General features: G+C 33.4%; 3 protein-coding genes and 1 long non-coding RNA gene across 5 annotated transcripts; 2 read left to right on the forward strand and 2 right to left on the reverse strand.

Moving 5' to 3' along the window:
- Nucleotides 1-6,050: 6,050 nt before the first annotated feature.
- Nucleotides 6,051-6,941, forward strand: LOC103833017 (1,4-dihydroxy-2-naphthoyl-CoA thioesterase 1). The gene is made up of 2 exons (XM_009109118.3): nucleotides 6,051-6,310; nucleotides 6,393-6,941. The coding sequence occupies exons 1-2, from the start codon at nucleotides 6,185-6,187 to the stop codon at nucleotides 6,732-6,734; spliced, it is 468 nt and encodes a 155-aa protein (XP_009107366.1). The 5' UTR covers nucleotides 6,051-6,184; the 3' UTR covers nucleotides 6,735-6,941.
- A 669-nt stretch (nucleotides 6,942-7,610) lies between these two features.
- LOC103833018 lies at nucleotides 7,611-9,411 on the forward strand. 2 transcript variants are annotated; one of them, XR_001955549.2, is made up of 3 exons: nucleotides 7,611-7,796; nucleotides 8,298-8,608; nucleotides 8,701-9,411. It is a non-coding gene; the product is annotated as an uncharacterized LOC103833018 (long non-coding RNA). The 2 variants fall into 2 exon arrangements; XR_004450126.1 differs by having other exon boundaries at nucleotides 7,611-8,608.
- A 584-nt stretch (nucleotides 9,412-9,995) lies between these two features.
- Nucleotides 9,996-10,849, reverse strand: LOC103833247. The gene is made up of 4 exons (XM_009109342.1): nucleotides 10,787-10,849; nucleotides 10,487-10,684; nucleotides 10,322-10,394; nucleotides 9,996-10,240 (listed from the first exon to the last, which is right to left on the reverse strand). Exons 1-4 carry the CDS (start codon nucleotides 10,847-10,849, stop codon nucleotides 9,996-9,998), a joined length of 579 nt encoding a protein of 192 aa, XP_009107590.1.
- Nucleotides 10,850-12,792: 1,943 nt separating this feature from the next.
- On the reverse strand, nucleotides 12,793-14,196 carry LOC103833019 (diacylglycerol O-acyltransferase 3). Its single transcript, XM_009109119.2, has 2 exons — nucleotides 13,704-14,196; nucleotides 12,793-13,620 (listed from the first exon to the last, which is right to left on the reverse strand). Exons 1-2 carry the CDS (start codon nucleotides 14,079-14,081, stop codon nucleotides 12,928-12,930), a joined length of 1,071 nt encoding a protein of 356 aa, XP_009107367.2. The 5' UTR covers nucleotides 14,082-14,196; the 3' UTR covers nucleotides 12,793-12,927.
- Nucleotides 14,197-14,384: the final 188 nt, after the last annotated feature.

Below are 14,384 nucleotides of genomic sequence, written 5' to 3' on the forward strand. Positions count from 1 at the left end.
CCGGATCAAAAAAACAAACCGAACCGACCCAAAATTATAGGTTTAGTTCAGGTCCATAAAAGATAACCTATTGGGTTTTTTTGATCCGCAGGTCTTTGTTTGAGTCCGGATCCTACCCTAGACTCGATCATAAATATGTGTTTATTAGGTATATTTGGATATTCCGAATATGTTTTCGATATTATAGATATTGCTTTTAAGTTTTTGGTTTACGTTTAGAGTTTTGATTTCAGGTAAATTTTTCAAATTAAAAAAAAAATTGGGTATTTGGATAAAATTTTAGGTATTTTTCAGTTATCGTGTCAGATTTTGAATAAGATTTTAAATTTGTAGGTATTTGAATTTTTTTGGTATTTGTTTGGAGTTTCAAATACTTTTCGTGTTTCGGATATTTTTCAGATTTTTCATATATTTCAAATTCTTTTAGGATCTTAAATACCCGAACAGATGTGGACTCATTACGTCCATATCAGGTCCAACAACCTTTTGATATATATTTTTAACGTTATTGTACAAAAACATGGTTGATGAAATATTTTTTTGAGTAAAGGTAGCATAAGAAATAATATTAAGATCTGTTAAAAATATTTAAAATATTGTATGTTTAGAATGATTAATGTATTATCAGAAAAATAATAAATAGTTATACATAACTCCAACAATTTTTTTATATTAGATTTTTTTAAACTCTTTCCTTTTTTAATAGTATTGATTCGTTTTAAGTGAAAAGTATATAAAAGTATAATATCTAAACAAATAATTTTCAAAATCTTGAATAATCAATACTGATATCGTGAAGTCAGGTTAGCTTTAATAGAACCAATGAATTTCTTCATTTTTGTGAAGGTAACATGAATATTCAGAAAAATCATTTTTAAATATGAAAATATTATCAAACTATAGACGGTTGAAAGTTTAGTATATGATATGAGATTTTAGTGGGAAAGTTTATATATGATATGATTACTTTATTATAAACGAAAGAGTAAGTTAGAATGTACACATATATATCTTGTAATTTATCTTGCTTTAAATCATATATTATATGATAAAAGTGATAATATAAAACATTAGTTTCAATGCTTTTATGATTAAAAATCAAAATGATAAATATAGTAATAGTAATGATTAGGATTTAGGAGTGAGATTTAAATAAATAAAAGAATTGACTAAATTATGGTTAGAGAAATATATGGTAACATATTGTTAGTATAAATTTAAGGTAAGACCAAAAAATAATGAATTAAATGAAAGAGTCCAAACAACTTTTATAGGTAGATTTTTTTAGACTTCTTCCCTTTTAATAGTATTGATTTAATTATCTAACTAAAATTAATTATAGTTGATAAATTGAACCAATTAAAAAGAGCCATGTGGTATCATAAACTTTTTAGGGTATCTAATAGTATCACTTTCAGATACTTTTCCTTATCTTTTTTTTTAATTTCTTTAATTTTATTGTTAAGATACCTAACGAGTATCAACTAATGGAAGTGTTCTTAGTGGTTCCAACCAATACTCCAAGGAACGAAGACGCAGCTTAAACACTTTTGAGCCGTGAGAATGTAATGGCTCTACGACATGCAACCTGTAAATGAGTGAAACATAATACAATATTAGTAAAAACACGGTAAAGAATTCCTCTATTTTAGAGAAAAAAAAGCAAAATACATTGGAGATGATCTAAGAAACATAACTAACCTCGGTCAAAACCAGTTCTAGAGACTTGACAGAAGAGAAAGATCAAAAAAATTTCATTCGAAAACCGAGAACTATAGACAGAGAAACTGTCTCCGAAAGAGTAATCAATGACAATGTGTTTTATTATCGGGGAATCAATTGACAAGAACCTAGGATAATATTACCTCATGTCGACTCCTTGACTTACACTCATATATTAGATTCTCTAAAGAAGGAACTTTCACAATGAACGTGGTCACATTGTCATCAAACTCATCTCGTAGTACAGACAATTTTTTGAGAACAGGACAGCTTGATAACAGCTTAACATGAGAATCTTCGTATTTCTAGACAACATAGAAAAGGTTGAGCTGTTGAAGTGACCCGAGGCAACAAAAGAAAAAACCATCAACAACAATATTGTTTGATAGAGTAAGTTTCAGAAGCGTTCTGCAGGTGTAGAGACTCTTAGGCAAGGTAGATTTAGGGCCTTAGGGGGTTGATAGCAGTGCATCTCTATCTCTAGCTCTTGAATGAGGCGGTCAACTGCGAATGAGACTCACTTTCCAACATCTGTATCCACAGGACATTGTTTACCGAGTTGAATACCTAAGCTTTCTAGTATAGGTGCCTAGTGCAGTTGCAATATCTTGTCAAGGAAGTTCCAAACTTTGTATCTGTCGTTGTAGTCGAGTTTAGGTATCATTGTCCATATCAAACGCCATAGTTTGGACATAATCATGGTGATCACTGCATCTTCTGTTGGGAGGAACAACAATATCTGCACCAGAAAATCATCAGGTAATGCACTGATCATGTCTTTGCAATCTTTACATTCAAGTATGACTTTTGGTGGCATCTTCACGAAGAAGAACAATAAACCCTAGCTATCAGATCAGGTGAGCCAGAGATCCCTTAATAAAATGATTGTTTGTTTGGTTGATTTAACCTAAACGTTTAAACCGAACCGACTCTTGGTTTATTGAATGAAACAAAAAATAAACTTAAACCAAGCAATTGCAATTGAACCAACTGAGTATAAGTACGAGTCAATGTTTTAAAACCGACCGGCCACCGACTATGTATACTGGGCAGTTGATCGGACCAGTCCAACTAATTCAACTGAATTTTATTTTTAACCTATGTGAGAAAACTATAATAAATAAGATGAATGTAACCATGAAAAGAAAGAATATAAATAACTACAATTTTTTTATGAAAAATTGATTTCATTAATGTGACTAAACCTAGAAATTGATCACCGATCCAAAGAGTGAGACTTATTTAGGGTGAGTATAATGAAAAGGAAAGAAATGTAAAAAAGAAAGAAAGAAATGATTGTGGTTTTTAAACTAAAGGTAAGAATTTGGAATCCAATAAAATGACTATATCAAAATTAATGAAATTATGGTTAGTATTTGGCTAAAACGGAGTTTTTGATTGATCCGAATTGATGGCTTCACCAGCTTTTGACTGGTTTTACCGGTTTAATTACAGTTTCAGTTCCCATATGATTTATGGTTGGAGCTGTCTAACTGGGTGGTCAAGTTTTCAAAAATTTGGGTAAGTAAATACATTAGTTTTAATTGATAATGGCTTCTCATAACTTTTGCACTCAAAATAGTAGTATGAAAATGAAAAAAAATGAAAGAAAAAGTAAAAGAGGCATACATTAAAAAGTCTCAAATTTCTTTTGATAAATTCATTTGCTATGTGTTTTTTTTTCTTCTTAGATATTATTAAATAATTTATTTCTGATTATTCATATTATGATGTTGAGAGACTTATTTAAAGAAACACATTGATAATATTAAAACAAAATTATTGTGTGGGAACAACTTATGGTTTACTGGAAATGACATACAAATTAACAATATACAAGAGTCAAGAGTTTGACTCGTGTATCCACATTTGTGTTTGTTCTAATATAATAAACATACAAAATTTTCATAACACAAAAATATAATGATTACACAGAAATGTGTATGCATCTAACGGTTTGTAATTTTCTGCAATTTTTTTATTGTTCAAATTGTGGTATGGTTTTAGACAAATAAAATGATATGTTATAAAACAAATTGGTCAATTAATAATTTTTAACTACATTAACTATTTTGATGTATTTATTTATAAATTAAAATACCAATTAGTATGTTTTTGTATATCAATAAATATATCTTTCAAAAATATAATATTATATGTCAAATAAAAGTTTAGTTCTATTTTGGTAAGATATATAGATAGATAGATATGTCTTTAAGTCTTTTATATGCCAAATGAATTATTTTCTATGTTTATTTTTGAGGAAAATATTAAATTGAAATTTATTGGTTTTATTCTTATAATTCAAATATATTTTTGTGAATAATATTAAGAGTCTTTAAATTATTTAATATATATTTGAAAATAACTTTGTATGTTTTAGTAAAACATTTATAGTTTCATATTTAAAGTTTAAAGTTTGTATGTCATATTTTAAATAAATATGTTTTATTTAATTGTAAAAATTGGTTAGAGAATAATAGTAAGTTTGGTTAGAGAATAATCTAACAAAATAAATGAATTATAGATAATTAATAATTTTTATTCAGTGGCACAAGTTAAAATTATTATGATGAAATAAATGTTATTTCTAAAAATTACTTTAGTTTTAATAGAATAGTTTCATTAAGGAGAATTTTGTCTTTACTTACATAATACATTACTGGATGACATGAGATGATTCTGCCACTTAATGGTGATTCTAATTTTAAATAGTTTATATTTTATATTATAACAAAATTGTATAAAATCTTTTAGTTTTTTTTAACTACTAATAAATTAATAATTACTACTGAAACATTATAAATCAATATTAATTGAATTTAAATTATTTAAAAATATCAATAAGATTTTATATGAAATTGTATTGATTTAAAAATAATAATAATTATCATCTACATCTACAACATGTTAAAATATATATAATATATTAATTCAAAAATAAAATGATTAATGTCTTAAAAAAAATTTAATCTACAACTATATATTATTCAAAAATAAATACACTAAAACTCAAAATTTTGTTAAAATAATTTTATGTCTTTAAACCGCTGGTAAGTATCTAGTGATACTCTTACAAATGTTTGTACAAACTGAAACTTAACTAAATTTCTGCTAAACATTATTTTCAATGTGATTTTTATATGTATTATTATCACATTCATCTTCAGAAAGAGATGTCAAGATTTTTGAAAAATATGACATGGGATCATCCAAATTGTGACATGTAAAATTTTCTTTATCAAGATTTCTACTTTTGTCAATATTTTTTAATATGGTAACGACTAATAACTTTTATACCATAGTTAAAGTAAAATTTTATATAAAGTATTTATTTTAGCAGAAAATTTAAAATATATTAATAACTAATATAGTCATATATCACCATTAAAATAAATCGTATATATCAAACTAAATTTGTCAATTAATAATTTTTAACAACATTAACTATTTTGATGTATTTATTTATAAATTAAATCACACTGGTAAAAAATAAATAAATACTTACAACTAGTTTTTAGTTTTTTACATCAGTTTATATACCATATTTTGAATAATATATATATATATATATATATATATATATAATATTAAAATTCGTTGTAAGAGTACATTAAACAATGTATAAGTTTAAAGCAATAATAATCAAATAATTTTTTGTTGATAATTTAAATGATTTAATTTTAACCAGTTTAACATATTTTTATTTTAAACCAAAAAACCAAAATTTATTAGAATTGATATATTTAAATAAAGACATATTTCAAACCAGGGAATAAAAGACAAATTTAAAATAAATAATCATGGAATATATATATATATAATATAAATACAAAAAATAGTTTTATAAAATTTAATCTATATCCTGTTGAAATTTAAATAAAATCAAACTGAAAGATTAAACCAAATAAAAATAAAGAAGACAGAAATATATGTATGGTGTTTTTTCCAAACTTGTAAAGCTAAAATAGAGTATAACTATGTTAAAAAGGAAACCAGTTTTAAAAAAAAATGAAAAGAAAATAAAGTTGTACTATATTTAAAATTATTATTTATATGCATTGTGCATGAAAACTCCTAGTTATTTTGAAATCAAAACTAAACCAAACCAAACCAAATTGCTATTGCAATTAAACCAAGTGGATATAGGGATGTTAAGTTTGACGACACGTGTGTCTTATCCAATACTTTGAAGTTTGAACTCAACTAATACGGACAAATACGTAGACTCTTGTCCGAAAGACGCTCACCAACATCAATTATGGAGTTTTGACAATTGGCCCGAAAGGAAAGTGAACGTAAAACCAATTAGAAAACTATTACAGTGACATTCCATTTAACGCTATTATCTATTAAAAATAAACTTAAATCAATTTCTCACTTTTTCTCAACCTCTCCTATCGTCTTTTAGAACTTCACCTACCTAACGTCTTCTCTCTTTCTCTGAAACAGAGGACACGAAATGGTATCTGCATCGTCCAAGACCAAAGCTTTAGACCCTCCGCTTCATGCATTAGGTTTCGAGATCGATGAGTTATCTCCAACACGTGTCACGGGTCGTCTTCCCGTTTCTCCAATCTGCTGCCAGGTTCCTTCTCCTTCTTCAATTTTGATCATTGACCCTTTTTTTTTTGTCTAACAAATTCTGAGAGATTTCAGTTTTCTCAAAGCCTTTCAAGGTGCTACACGGTGGTGTATCTGCTTTGATCGCTGAGTCTTTAGCAAGTATGGGAGCACACATGGCTTCCGGTTTCAAAAGGGTCGCTGGGATTCAACTCTCGATCAACCATGTAAAGAGTGCTGATCTCGGAGACCTTGTCTTCGCCGAAGCATCTCCTGTAAGTACGGGAAAGACTATTCAGGTTTGGGAAGTCAAGCTGTGGAAGTCAAAGGAAGGGTCAGAGAACAGAACGTTAATCTCATCCTCTATAGTCACACTCCTCTGTAATCTTCCTGTCCCTGATCACGTCAAAGATGCTTCGGACCCTCTCAAATTGATCTCTAAATTGTAAATCTCAAAGCTTTTTTTTTTAATTTCCATCTCTCTCTGATTGTTTATCTTGATAATGGCTTTTTATTTTCGCTTGTATGTATCATCCTTCTAAACACCTTCACCCTTTTTGGGTGATACTGATAATAAGCTTAAAATGGCAAGGTTTATTTAGGTCCCTTGCAGGCTTTGGTCGGATGTTCAAGATTCGTCACTATTGAAAAGTTTATCCTCCAGACTCTATAATCTTTTCGCTATTATTAGAGAATGTCTAACCCTTCTGATTACATAAGTTGTAGTCATTCAAATGAGCATTTCAAAGCTTGTCTGCAAGTTAGACTGTTACAAACTCATACACCATCTTATGGAGCTAGTCAATCAATTATTTTAGCTAGTTATGCTTGCTATCTTATAACAGTTTTTTTTCAATGGAGTATGAGATCTTTGAATTAATGAAGTATGGTTCTTTAGAAACAGCTAAAAAAAAGTGGCAAAGAGAGTTCCAGTTAGTGAAATCATCATCAACAAACTCATGCACTATATATTATTCAATTTCAAATTTTCAATCCACAATATACTCATCATCTTCACATTCTCAATTTCCTTAGTATTCTGAATAGTCCAAAAGAATAAGTGTGTGATTCAAACCCAATAATTTATTAGGAAAGAACCTAAACCGTATCCATATCAGAGTATCAAACCGTATATAGTTTTCACTCGGCTATTTGTAAACCGAATAACTTGAATCAAATCGAACTGAAATTCGAAATTGGCGTTTATAGTTTTCTCTGACCGATTAGTGATAAAGATGGGTGATGGATGCTCTTCAAAAGAAGAAGCTTTTGATAGATAGAATCAACCAGGGAGCGAAGTCCCTCGTTTTTTTTACAAGGTTTTCTCTTTCGCAACTTCCATCTCTGGGTTTCAAACTATTGTCCTGAATTAATTAGCTTATAATCTTGTTTCAGGTCTAACGTGTGTTTGTTTCTTATGTTGAGGTTCCCAGTTCGTCTCAAGGGACCAGAGTCTTACCTTCATCTCTCGCCCCTAAACCAAACACTGGTCAGTTGCCTGCGCCAAAAAGGTGAGGGCTTTTTAAGGAACCTGAGCAAAAGGTCTCTGTCAATATTTCGATTTTAATAACTAATCCAGGTAACTTGTTTGCATAAGTCTTCGTGTGAAAATGGTTGGTAGTTTGAGACTTACTTTGCTGTTTGAGTCTTCAGTGATGTGTAAGTACTTGTCATTCATTTTTTATTACTTTATATACGCATAACAATTTGTTTGCCTTTTGGCTGCTTGATAACTCTTTTTATTGCCACATCATCTGTTTCTGCCTTTCTTGTAAACTCCTGATGGTGTTGGACTTTAAGGTGATTATCTAGATGCTGCCTCGTAGTAATATTTAGTTGACTGTTCCTGTCTTCTTGACATCTTGATTTAGAATGATCACGTTGGTTACCAATCAAGCACGTGAGGGGATGGATGCGTTTATATATTCTACGGAACATAACTTGCAAATACGCTGTTTTTGGTATGAGTCTCAGAGATTTGGGGTTTCAATATGTACTTGTCCTTCTTGCAGGTTGTTATAGCAGACGAATCACATTTTCTTAAAAACGCTCAAGCAAAGATGACCGCTGCTTCCCTTCCTAGGCTAAAGGTATATCATTTAACAAAAGTTTTACAGAGAAGCTGCTTATTAACAAGGTGTTTGTTCATTGCCTTGTAACAACCAAAGCATATTCGTGATACAGCAAAGGTGAATTTTAGCTGGATATTATTATATGTTCTTTTATTGCTATGTTATATCCTAGTGTCACGTGACATCTCCTCCTTTTGCCTTTTAAAATCTACACTGATTACGCTGAAGCCGAAATCCCAGCAGTGCTTGAGGTAATACCCCTCCCTATCAGCAATAAACTATTTTGAGAATTCTTATGATGTCTTATACCTGTTGTGCTTTCTCCTCGAGCGATGTGATGCAGGCTGGTTGCAAATTTCTAGTATTTGCACATTATCATTCCATGCTTGAGGCATTACACCAGTTTCTTAAAGTAAGGCATTGAACTCTCAGCAAAGCCTTCCTCAAAAGCCCATCTGTTTCTCATACGAGTTACAAAAAAAGTTGCAGAAAAAGAAAGTGGTCTGTATCCGGATTGATGGAAGCACCCCTGCCTTGGTTTCTGACTTTTAGGGAAATGATGAGATCAAAGCAGCAGCGGTAAGTATTTTCACCATCTTTAACGTCCTCATACCAAACCACTATAGAAGGAAGTAAGGAACTATAGTTTGCCTGTTAACCATTTATGGATATTGTGTGCCGTTTGTGGACAGAGCTAGCTAGCATCATAGTTCTTGATTGATACTCAAGAAAAAAATTATATCATGTGCTGCTTAACAGTTGAAGTCATGTTGGGTGTTGAATCGTTACTGCCTTATCGACTTAGATTTACCTACTTAAAGACACACGCAGCATAAACACAACATCTCCAACGCATTTGTGTGGGTTATATTATCTCTGTTTGAACATTGATTTCCCAAATTCTTGATGATGTATGAGTTAAGGAGTTAGACAAAGAAGGATTTTTAGCAACAAACACAACCGAAGCTTTTTTTTATGCTATGTAACAAAAAATGAAAGACAAAATAGATGTCAATGTCTTTTTTTTTTTAAAGTAAATATGTTTTATGTATCATCCATTTGCATTTCTCAGAGAAAAACGAATCAAAATATCGTCAGGTGTTAAAGTGGTGCTGCAGGATCGTTGGTTTCTCCGCCATATATTTATTTTGTTCTCGCTCTCTATATTACTTCTCCTTCATGTGTTTCCTCCTTCCTACAACGCCAAAAGAAACAAACTTCTAAACATAATAATATAAACGAGTATTGTCCAACACTATGAACGACATTATCAACAGAACGCGACTCAAATCAACATCACAAACCGCATATGAGTCATTTACGTTTTCAACTCAAGAAACTGACCTTTGATCCATATTTTCAAATTGTCTCGATAGTTCTTCAATCTTTTTTCTTCTCCTCACTCTCATCTAGAACCTCGGGAAGTCGGGATAACAAAACCTCTCAAGTAGTGGTGTCGGTTTTTTGAAATAACGTTCCTCATGATCTTGACATTTGCTTGTTCGAAGTATCATAACGTCAATAGAAACTCGAAAATAGCCATCTTGTCCGAGATCAGTACCGTGTGATGATCGGACCCCCAAGAAACTCTCTCCATTTTCCACTCCCGACCCGGTCACTGAGACCGCATGCATTCCCCTAAACACTGAATCCTTGTACATTGGACCACGCAGCTTCCTGAACTCCATGCTTGATAACGTATTCCAAGGCAGACATTATGTTCAGCTTGTAGCAAAAGTTGTGCAGTTTCTCATTAAGTATTCCCCTCCCTGGACAAACAAACTCCACGAGCTCTTTGTAGGAGTACTCAATCCCTTTTCCACGGTTTTTAATCCAACGAATAGCTGTGGCCAGCTCCACAGCAACAATCGCCCAGCAGATATCTGTGCATTGTTTATCAAAATAGTCAAATGTGTAAGTGAAAAGAAAAAAACGAAAATAACAATGTAAAAACAGAGGAATACCGCGAGGTCCTTGATTTTTCACTGGACCGTAATAATAACTCCAGTCCTTCTTGATAGTTTCATCTGGAATGGTCTAATAATAGCCTAAAGATAAATCATTTAAACACACTATATATATATATATATATATATATATCATTCATAGATTATCAAGTGAAAACTTACCCGATGTTTTATCAAACGAGCATAAATTATTTCTATGGTGGCATCTGTGACTCTTTTTTCCTTTATTATCATGTTTTCGACTTTGAGTATCTCTAGTTTATCAGGTTCCAGCTCTAAAATCTCGGAAAACAATTCTACTGAGATATATTCTTTTATCCTTTTTATATCTTCAAATAATTGCCCTGATTCGTATGTAACCTGTATAAATTCAAGAATAGTGAACGTTAATACAACATATAGATAAATCTTAACTAGTTGAACCAAAATCAATAATCTATTCAATACTAAATGTATGCATACTTCGTACGGAAGATGTTCACTCTCCCTAGCTGTCACCCTACTCGACTCTGGCTTTGATTCCATGGATATCACAAAGCTGCAAAAACTACATTCAGATGAGATTAAAGGCGAAATAAACCAGAGTAGAGAAGCTGAGCTAAAATTTATTTTCTTGACAGCTGTGGAAATGACCATACTACCCCTGGTTTGCAACAACATATACAAAGCTCATGTGATTACCAAGTCATTCGCTTCAGAGAATCACAGAAACCCTAGTTCATACCAAGACTCTGCAACATATCTATACGCTTTGCATATGATTATCAAGCGACTCTTCAAACCATATTTACAACATATCTATATGTACATATCTATATGTTTTTATTGGGCCATGTGCAGTTTATAAAAATTCACATGTGATCTATAAAAATGAGCCCTAATATTTCAGCAAAGGGCCTTAAATTCTAACTAAATTTTGCATAAAAATATTTGGCTCTGTGCAAATGTGCATTGAACACATGTCCAAAGACGGGCCTGCATATGAACCATCAAAATTACATTTGATCCAATCTCCTGTAGGACGCTTCCATGAGCATGACACATCTCTCCTTTGTAGTGGTGATGCGCTGTAGTCCTGTGCTTTTGTAATAAAGACTGTATCATACCATTCTTTTGAATCATTCCTAGCCTGTTGCAACAGTGTTTTCCATGGAATTGATTTGTGACTGAAAACTAGCTAATGAATTACGACTTTTCCATAGTCTCCATACCGGAAGATCTTGCAAGTGTCATAGATTATTGGAAGTACAACATAGTAAACACTCCTCTATCTTCTCATCTAAGGTGGCTGTAGGATTGTTGATCACAGTATTTGAGATACCTGAGCCTCTCCAGACTTGCATGCACCTTACACATATCGCGGATGGATTGTGGCGTTAGATAGGTGGTCTAATAGAGGATATCCTGATTTTCTAAGACATATACCATTCAAAGTCAGGATTTACAAGCTTATGAATGGTTGTAGGAGACTTGGCATATTTCGAAGCATAGAGTCCAAGCTTGGTCAAGTGGATGAAACATCTATCATTGAACCAACAATCAATAAGGAAGCAGAGGTGTTGGTCAAAATAAGTTTTGATGTCAATGATGTGATTACTTTGACCAAACATGTGGATTCAAGGATATTCCATCAGTGGAGTTAGAGTTTAGGTACACTAAATTGCAAAACATTTGCATTACATTACATGTGTAAGTCTGCAACATGACTTTCGAAGTCTGTAAGGATTAAGCTTTACTATCACAACAAAGGCTTGAACTGATGGACACATGAACAAATCCTTATGCTTTTGCACATGATAGGAATGCGGCAATCCAAATAATAAAGAAGCAAGGTGAAAGCTCAGGAACTACTGAAGGTATGCAGATTGATTCAACATCTCAGAGTGGTAGGCAAGCTGAAGTAAATGAGAAGAGGGTAGAAGAAGGAACAATAGTGACAAGTTTTATTGAAGTAGGATCAAATTCACATGAGACATAACAAGAACAAGGTACTAAACGCAAAGCGCCAGACGATACTGAAGAAGACACTACCTGTGATCCAAAGCGGATTGAGTTAGTGGAACCTCAACTTGATGGTGATCAAGGTTTGGTGGTTCTCCTCAAACCACCAAAGGAGCCATGAGAATCTTTTGCATTGGAACTGTCAGGGTTTCATCTTAAAGATATCATGAGATCTCACAATCTGCAATCCAGATGCTTGACGGGCAAGAGAATGCTTTGATAGAGAGTCCAACAAAACCAAGAAACATCCCCTCAAAGCAGCAAAAGTCAAGACCCTTCTTCAAGCGCTGAAACCAAAATCATGCAAGATCCCATCTGTATTTTTGTTGCTTGCAGAAACACATGATATAGTTTAGTGCAAACAAATGGTCTCTAGTCTCTAGTAGTTTTAATCTTATTAGATCGTTATGGCTAGGCCCTTTGCTTAAGTTGATCTATGCAAACATATTTTCATTGTCAAGACCAAAGTACAGAAAAGATGTTTATATATTATCAATGTTCCACTCGAAAATGCACACGAAGACAGATATGTACAATGAGAGAAAACACCACACTACATATATAACTTTAATAATTATTAAACTCTTTCAATATGAGAAATACTAAAATTCTTCACCAAAAAAACTTGTGACAATAGTTTCCACATCCTGCAACCCAACACCTACACAAACGGTCTTGGAAGGCGTTCTAACCGAATCAGTCATCACAGCATCCGTCTCGTTAACGACTCTAACGTTCGGACCATCTCTACACTTCCCCATGCACTTGCAACCCACAGCGGATCCTTCCATACCAGTCATCGCCTTCTGAAACTCATCCAACAACACAGCTCCTCCTGATTTCTTGCACTTTCCTCCCATACAGACTTCTACTCTCTTCGACGGCAATCCAACAACCGGAACTGCTTCCACCGTCTTCAATGGCAATCCAGGATTAACAACTGAGGGAAAGGCTGTGGTTGCAGCAGCTGATTCCAGCAGAGCGAGCTTCAATGCTTCACCCGTGGTGTTCTTGCAAGAATCTTGTTGGATTCTAGGAAGGGTTGCTACTCCAGATTCTGGTTGTAACGGCTCAAGAATCGGTTTAGCCTTGTTTCTCAAAGAGCTCATGTCAACAACCTTCCCCTTGCCGCAATCACTGTCACTTGATTCAGACGAAGAAGACGATTCAGAGTCCATTTCAGTCATCATCTTCATGGCTTTAGCCTTTGCCTTCTCTTCTTTCCTCTGTTTCTTCAAAAGCTTCTCCTCTGCTTTCAACTGATCTAGCTGCTTAACCAGAATCTCTGTTGCTTCCTGCATAAATTCAAAATTCAATCAAAATCCACCGCGAAATAGTCAAAACTACGTAAGGGATCATTTGATTTTTTTTTTCTTACCGAGATTGTCTTGTTTTGAATCTCAGCGACCAAACCAGCTTCTGGATCAAGACCAAACCCTATGCTCGAGAACATGTTCAAGTTCTTCGAAAGAGCTTTAAGAACCTTAGCTTTCTTCTTCATCTCCTTCTTCTTCTCCTTCTCCATGACCTTGACCTTATCTTTCCCCTCACCGCCGCACCTCGTCGTCCCAGAATAGTAACTCATGTGCCCTTTGTCCGCAAACTCGTTACTACACACGATCCCTCTGAATCTCCTCGTCTGAAACCCGACCGTCGTCCTCATGCTGCCGGAAAATCGGAGACCGGAGTAACGGCCGTCGGTGACGGAGCCTGAAACACACGGAATCTGCCGGAGAACGACGCCGGAAGCTTCCATCTCTCTCTCTCTCTCTCTCCTGCCTAAAAGCTTCGACGAAGTCGACTTTGAGCCTTAAAGCGATCGTGTTATGTTATCACGATGTCCTTGAGGCTGTTGCTTCTCGTTTGAGATTTTCTGGTTCTTTACCAGAGAGAAACAACAGTGGAAGCTAACGCGGCGTGTTTTGATTGGTTGGCAGGTGTCGTGAGTTGCACTCAGGCTCCCCACCTGTTGTCGTAAGAGTTCCACACTTTCCCGCGCTTCCGACACGCGCAAGTTGATGAATATCAGCCGTTGATTTAATCTTTTGTGGCAATCGAC

The sequence above is a fragment of the Brassica rapa genome, chromosome A08, assembly GCF_000309985.2.
Source record: "Brassica rapa cultivar Chiifu-401-42 chromosome A08, CAAS_Brap_v3.01, whole genome shotgun sequence".
Taxonomy (NCBI): Eukaryota; Viridiplantae; Streptophyta; class Magnoliopsida; order Brassicales; family Brassicaceae; genus Brassica; species Brassica rapa.

Excerpts from the sequence above, each read along its gene's own strand:
- LOC103833247 (XM_009109342.1), bottom strand. The coding sequence starts at position 10,849 with ATGGAATCAAAGCCAGAGTCGAGTAGGGTGACAGCTAGGGAGAGTGAA. Across the intron at positions 10,395-10,486 it reads CTCGTTTGATAAAACATCGG|ACCATTCCAGATGAAACTAT; the intron begins GTAAGTTTTCAC and ends GGCTATTATTAG. Across the intron at positions 10,241-10,321 it reads GAAAAATCAAGGACCTCGCG|ATATCTGCTGGGCGATTGTT; the intron begins GTATTCCTCTGT and ends AACAATGCACAG.
- LOC103833017 (XM_009109118.3), top strand. The coding sequence starts at position 6,185 with ATGGTATCTGCATCGTCCAAGACCAAAGCTTTAGACCCTCCGCTTCAT. Across the intron at positions 6,311-6,392 it reads TTTCTCCAATCTGCTGCCAG|CCTTTCAAGGTGCTACACGG; the intron begins GTTCCTTCTCCT and ends GTTTTCTCAAAG.
- LOC103833019 (XM_009109119.2), bottom strand. The coding sequence starts at position 14,081 with ATGGAAGCTTCCGGCGTCGTTCTCCGGCAGATTCCGTGTGTTTCAGGC. Across the intron at positions 13,621-13,703 it reads TTCAAAACAAGACAATCTCG|GAAGCAACAGAGATTCTGGT; the intron begins GTAAGAAAAAAA and ends GAATTTATGCAG.